We start from the raw sequence: 7146 nt of genomic DNA, 5'->3' as shown, positions 1-7146 counted from the left end.
ATCCTTGCAGTGTCTTTGGGAAATGTTCTGGATCCACTCTGTACTGTCACTTGCTGTGTCTCAGTGAACTGCTGTGGTCTCCCTTGGCTCATTCTCTTTGTCTGCTCTCAATTCGTTCTCTTGGTCCACTCTGTGCATTCATACTTTATTTTTCAGCATTCCTCTCTTCGTTTTTGCTCTGTAGTTGGAATCTATGTTTAAGAGTTCCTCTGAGGTCACTGGGGATAGAAGAGTTTGAGGGTAGAGTGGGACTTGTAGCTTGTAGGTTTTAATCGATGGTCTGCGGTCTCCTAATTTTATGATGATTTTTGGGATCACACACAGGCCATCAGGCTTGTGTATCAAGTAAATTTACCTGAAAACAACCTTGGCAACCTTGGAATTTGTTTTTCAATCATAGACAAAAAGGCTCAGTACCTTGGGAAGATGAGTAATGGCTCTACAAAGACATGGATATTGTTTTCTGCTGTTTGGTTATGTGTATTTCCAAATTGTGCTAGATAAACTTTTCTGAAAATTTTTTAAGGAACAGCAAAGACCACCCTGAACATGGATTGGTGGATCAACACAGTGGAGACATATGGAGGGTCTATGCAGGGGCTGTAGAGTGTGAACAGTGTGCTAAATATTTCACTTCAGCTACTGGGCTGTTTGCTTCTTGTACTCACCTGGGGTTTCTCTACCAAACATTGTCCTGAGCACAGCTGCTCCTGGGCTCGCAAGTCCCTCAGGAGACAATCAGACCCATTGCTGCCTTTCCTGTAGTCTGCAAATGATGCCCAGAACTGTGACCTTGGATGCAAAGAGTGTAAGAAGACCCAGGAGAAGGGAATAAAACTTTTAATGACTCTGGGATTTAGTGGTCACCCACCTCCACCATGTTGTGACCAATATTCTCCTCACAGTCTGTAAACCTAGAATTCCCAGTGTGATCTTAGCCTCAGGTCCTTGATCGAGAGCATCCTCCCAGATATAAGCCCCCTTTCACTGTAAGCTACTGCTCCATATGAGGCTGTCCTGTCACTGATTGCCTGGTGCCCAGCAGGCATGTGGCTGTGTACTCTCTTTCCTGTTCTCTTTGGTTGTGTCTTTGTGTCTGCTTTTTCCTCACCAAGAGCCTGGCTTTTGCCAAGGCAGAGGCCTCACTTTGACCGTCCTGGGGATGTAATTGTGGGAGGCAGCTTCTCCATCTTTGATCTCTCTATTGATACCCTGTCTGACTTCACTGTCCCACCATCAGGACTGCTGGCTTCAGAGTAAGTGTTGGATGTGGAATGGGAGTCTCTGAAACCCAGAAGCAGCCTTACAAGGTTGTGGAAGCCTTGGATAGGGGTTGATTCTCAGAGTCCCAGCTAGATGGCCACCACCTTTCTCTGTGTATCCATGCTGTATCTCTGTTGCTCTCCTTTTACATCACCTCTGTCTGTCTGTCCTTGTTGTTTGCACTGGACTGAAGTATGGGTGCTCTTGTACTGGGTGTAATGTCTGCCCTCCACAGGCCAGGTAGGGCTTCTTGATTCTTCTGTATATCCTTGGTTCTTAAAATAGTGTCTATGTAGGTGTGTTTGCTGAATGGATTAATGTGTAAATAATAGATTTTCATCAATTATCAGTCTCTGTGATTCCTCTGTGTTGTATCCCTTTTGCTTGTTATTTTTTCTAAGCATCATGGAGTCTCGAATTCATTAGGTAGTCATAGATGACCTTGAATTTCTGATCTCCAGCCTCCCCTTTCCCAGTGATGAGATGATGGGCTGCACCACCACATTCAGTCCATGAGGTCCTGGAGATACAGCTCATGACGTTAGCCATATGAACAGTTCCACTTTTGGATATAATCATTCCAGCGTTTGTAATATACTGTAGTTTCTAAAACAAGCCTTTTTAAACATTTGTATTTAGCTTTATTGCTTTTAATTGAGCATAGGGTACATGGCTGTACTCTTATCACTCAGAAAGCTGAGGCAGGAGTATTATTAGTTCCAGGCAAGATTGGGAAACATGATGAGTCTCGTATCAAAAACCATTTAAGAGTGGTTTTTAAAGTAACATCCATCATTTTTTATTCAATTACAAATGGATGAGATTTTTTATTACTGTGTTTTCATATTTGACATCATTTGTATTTTTAAAGGTTTGTAATTATATTTATGTACAGAAAACTCAGCAGTACATTTAACCCTGTGTAGTGGCGAGTTCTTTGGCCTTTGCCTTTTCCAGCTTGGTAATTCAAGCCACAGATTTGGACCCAGGACATTGCCTCCCCAGTGGCGGCAGATCTCATCATATCTGTCGTTGTAATTGGTCCTAATAGCTTCTACCAGCTTGGCCAGAGCACCCTTGTCTCCCGAGTTAACCTGTGTGAAGGCAACAGTGGTGCACGTCTTCCTGTGACCAGCCGCCCCAGCCTGGCCTTTCTTTTGATGATGCAATAGGGGACCGCCATCTTCCAACACAGGGCAGGCAGGAAGACTACAAGCTCAGTGGGGTCTATGTCATGGGCAGTCACCACCAACTGAGCCTTCTTGTTCTCTACCAAAGTGGTGACTGTATTGATGCCTGCTCGAAGGACAGGTGGTCTTTTAGTTGGGACATCACCTTTCCCAGCAGCTTTCTTCTCAGCACGGGCCAGCAGCCTTTGCTTCTTTTCATGCTTTGTCTCTGGCCTGTACTTGTGGGAAAGTTTAACCACTGAGTAGCTGTTTGCCAGTGCAGGGCCTGGGTGAACTGGTTAATGGCAGGAGCAACTTTGAGCCGCTTATGAGGATGGCCCTCTCGCTGCGGCCGAATGTAGCAGGGCCATTTGACGATCTCTCTTCGGCTGGATGTCCTGCCCATTGCTGAAGTTCTTAGGCCTCTTCTTTTTTTTTTAAATTTATTTATTTATTTTTTCATTGAGAAAAGAAAGAAAAAAAACAAGTTTCCACTTCCTCCCAGCCTCCCATTTCCCTCCCCCTCCTCCCACCCTTCTCCCCCTCCTCCCACCCTTCTCCCCCTCCCCCCACTCCTCTCCCCCTCCCTCTCCAGTCCAAAGAGCAGTTAGGGTTCTCTGCCCTGTGGTAAGTCCTAGGTCCTCCCCCCTCTGTCCATATCTAGGAAGGTGAACATCCAAACTGGCTAGGCTGCCACAAAGCCAGAAAATGAAGTAGGATCAAAACCCCGTGCCATTGTCCTTGGCTTCTCATCAGCCCTCATTGTTCGCCATGTTCAGAGAGTCCAGTTTTAACCCATGCTTTTTCAGTCACAGTCCAGCTGGCCTTGGTGAGCTCCCAGTAGATCAGCTCCATTTTCTCAGTGGGTGGGTGCACCTTAGGCCTCTTCTCAAACAAAGGATTCACCACCTTCTTAGCCTCGTGCTTCTTCACGACGGCGGGGCCCGGGGCCACCTTCTTCCCCTTGGCCTTCTTTCCCTTGGGCATCTTGCCTGGCTTGAGGAGAGAGAGCTATATTACTTTTTTTTGGAGTCAGTATCCCAATTTATGTTCCGACTACTCTGGAACTCCTTGTATAATTCAGACTAGTCCTCAAACACAGGACTGCAAGCACGAACCAACACATTGGCCATACTGGCTTGTCCTTGAGTTCTCTTTTATTTTATTTTAATTTTTTTGAGAGAGGGCTATACTGTGTAGATGATATTAGCCTAGAACTCAATATCTTCCTGCGTCCAAATCCTTAGTACTGGAATCACAAGTGTTTGTTACCATACCAATCCCATGTTATATTTTAATCCAGTGAGTAATAATTGCATGTGTGTATTGGGCACAGAGCTGTATTGTAATAAATGTATACATTATAGAATGATTTATCAAGCTTATTTCATTCACAAACCCATCACTTTGCATACTTATTTTTTGGTGACGTGAATGTTTAAAATCTCCCATGGGAGACAGAGACAGGAGAATCCGAAAGTGAAGGTCTTAGGGTCTGGGGAAATGTCTGAGTTGGTGAAGTGTCTGCTGTGCAAGCATGAAGATCTGAGTTTGATTCCCAGAACCCATGTGAAATCTTAGGCTATTGAGCATTGTAGTAATAGGAGCGGCAGGGCTGTGTCCCTGGCACCCTGCTGCCCACATGGCTAGCTTATGCCCCGAAATAATTACACGGAAACTGTATTCTTTTAAACACTGCCTGGCCCATTAGTTCCAGTCTCTTATTGGCTAGCTCTTACATATTGATCTAACCCATTTCTAATCATTTGTGTAGCTCACGAGGTGGCTTACCAGGGAAGATCTTAACCTGCATCTGTCCGGAGTGGGAGAATCATGGCGACTGCCTGACTTGGCTTCTTTCTCCCAGCATTCTGTTCTGTCTACTCCACCTACCTAATTTTCTGTCCTATCAGGGCCAAGCAGTTTTCTTTATTAATTAACCAATGAAAGCAACAGATAAATACAAGACCCGCCTCCATCAGAGCATCTTTAACTCTGGTTAGGAACAATGAGTGAGACAGGCAGATTCCTACAGGTCTGTGGCCAGTCAGCCTATCTGAATGGATGAGGTCCAGGTTCAGTGAGATAACCTGTCTCAAAAAATAAGGTGAAAAAGGGCCAGTGAGATGCAATATGGAGTAAAACACTTGGCATGCAAGCCTGATGGATGACCTGGCCCTACCTGGAACCCACATAAAGGTGGAAGGAGAGAGTTGACTCACAAAGTCGATTCCTGACCTCCATGTGTTCTAGCTTGTGTGAGTCTACACACACATCATATACACACATGAACACAGGATAATGTTTTTAAAGATGGAAAAGTAATTTAGAAAGCTATTCTGGCATCCTAGCAGCCTTTACCCTCCAAGCAGAAACACACATGCACATGAATACAACACCACATATACAGCCACACACACATATACACACATACACACACTCACACACATACACACAGAGAGCATGCTTAAAGAGAGTAGTAGTTGTCAGCTTCTGGCTTATACATACACATATATTGAAAGAATTCATCATTCTTGGCTATATAGTGAGTGTGAGGTAAGACTGGGGGATAAGGAGACTCTGCCTCAAAACAAAATCAAATCTTCTCTCAGGATTGACATTTAGAAAAATTTAATTAACATAAACAACATCAACTGGATATGGTGACATTTTGCTTTAATTCCAGCACTCAAGAGGCCAAGGCAGGTAGATACCTTTGGATTCAGGCCAGCCAAAGGCACAAAGAAATTCTTTGTCTGAACAGCCCCATATATCTCTATCTCTGTCTATGTTGATTTGTGTCTGTCTGTCTGTCTATCTATCTATCTATCTATCTATCTATCTATCTATCTATCTATCTATCATCTTATCGATCTATCTAACTATATTCCCCTCTACTCCTTTCAACACCTCCCAAATGGTCTACCCTCTTAAATTTATTGCCTTTTATTTTTAAATATTATTGCTGCATACATATGCAAACAAATATATAGATATTTATAAATGAGACCTATTGAGTCCATTTAGTGTTACTTGTATGTATATGTTAATATTTTATTGTATTTGATCTTTGCTGATTTCACATGTTTACATAGTGCATTTGTTTAATTCTCAACCCCAGCGTCTCTTACCTAACTTTCCTCCCTCTCATTTCTTCCTTCCTTTTACAGGTCTTTTTCCCACATTCATGCCTTTTTGTTTTGTTAGGCACTGATTATTTTTCTGTTTTTTTCAAAGAAAACATTTAATTGCGGTGGCTCACTTACAGTTCAGAGGTTTAGTCTGTTATCACCTTGGCAGGGAACATGTTATCATGCAGGCAGATATGGTGCTGGAGAGGTAGCTGGATATGTTGATATGCAGGTAACAGGAAGTAGGCAGTCTCACTGGGCATGGCTTGAGCATATAGAAAGCACAAAGCCTGCTTATACAGGGACACTTTTCCTCCAATAAGACCACAGCTATTCCAACACGGTCATCCTATTAGTGCCCCTTAATTTGGGGGCCATTTTATTTCAAGCCATCACCCCAAAGACTTGTAGCCATATCATAATGCAAAAATGCATTAAGTCCAACTGCAAAAGTACCCATAGTCTATTTAAAAGTCTGAAGTTCAAAGTCTCTTCTAAGATTCATGCAATGTCTTAACTGTAATTACCTATAAAATCAACATCCAAAAGCAGATCATATATTTCCAGCATACAATGGCACCATTCCAAAGCATAAGAGAGGGAACATAGGAAATACTGTTCCAAAGCAAGACAGAAAACCAGGTGGGCAAACTCATAACTCTGCACCTCCATGTCTGATGTCCAAACACTCTTCAGATCTCCAACTCCTTTTAGATTTGTTTACTGCAACACACTTGTTTCTCTTGGGTTGGTTCCATTCCCTGTTTGTAGCTTTGTTCAGCAGGAATCTCATGACTCTGACATTTCCAACATCTTGGGTTCTCCAAGAAATTCTAGGGTTCAACTTCACAGCTTCATGCAGTGGCCTCCTTAGGCCTCCATTCAAGGACACCTGCCTGTCCTCAGCAGCTTTCCTTATTAATGGGGAATGTTCCATAGTGCCTTTCTTCTCTCCTTAACTCTAAAGCCAGAACTATGTGACCAAAACTGCCAAGTTCTGCTGCTTGCTGGGGCTGGAACATGGCCCTCATATTCAATTACATCTTCCCCAGATTTCTGTCCTTCACTGCCTAAACTTGACTATTCTGGAATTTGCTCTGTATATCAGGCTGACCGCAAACTCTTTTTTTTTTTAAATAGTGTTTTTCTGTGTAGCACTGACAGTTCTGGAACTCACTCTGTAGTCTAGGCTAGCCTCAGACTCATAAAGATTTGCTTGCCTGAGCCTCCCCAGTTCTGGGATTAAAGGCATGCACCACCCCCCACTCAGCTGTGACCCTCCGATTTTACCCAGGACTGTCTGTGTGGCTGCAGGTCTGGAACTGTGTACTGAAGTTTGTGGGTTCACCTCTTAGGGACAGGACTGACAATAGTGAGTGTCTTTTCCCCAGAATACATCCATTGCCAATAGTTCAGCAGGGAAGAGTAGGGCCGCGCAAGGAATTTCCCAGTGCATGATTGGCTGTTGGCAGACTCACATGTCTGCTATGCCCAAATTATCTACCAAAGACAACATTTCACATCTCTTCTCTCTGTCTTCTGGCTCTTACTATGAGCAATTCTGAAATAGATGTTAGTTACTG

At 43.5% G+C, this 7146-nt stretch overlaps 1 protein-coding gene across 1 annotated transcript in view; it reads left to right on the top strand.

The window, feature by feature from the left end:
* The first annotated feature begins 1047 nt into the window (after positions 1–1047).
* The window catches only part of LOC142856809 (extracellular calcium-sensing receptor-like), a 30074-nt gene continuing 23975 nt past the window's right edge, over positions 1048–7146 (top strand). Inside the window, exon 1 of the mRNA XM_075984486.1 lies at positions 1048–1256. Within this exon, the coding sequence (XP_075840601.1) occupies positions 1048–1256 (209 nt within the window). The remainder of the gene's footprint in view (positions 1257–7146) is intronic.

The sequence above is a fragment of the Microtus pennsylvanicus genome, chromosome 1, assembly GCF_037038515.1.
Source record: "Microtus pennsylvanicus isolate mMicPen1 chromosome 1, mMicPen1.hap1, whole genome shotgun sequence".
Classification (NCBI taxonomy): domain Eukaryota; kingdom Metazoa; phylum Chordata; class Mammalia; order Rodentia; family Cricetidae; genus Microtus; species Microtus pennsylvanicus.
Note: the sequence above shows the minus strand (reverse complement) of the source record. Positions and strands in the feature narration are given on the sequence as shown.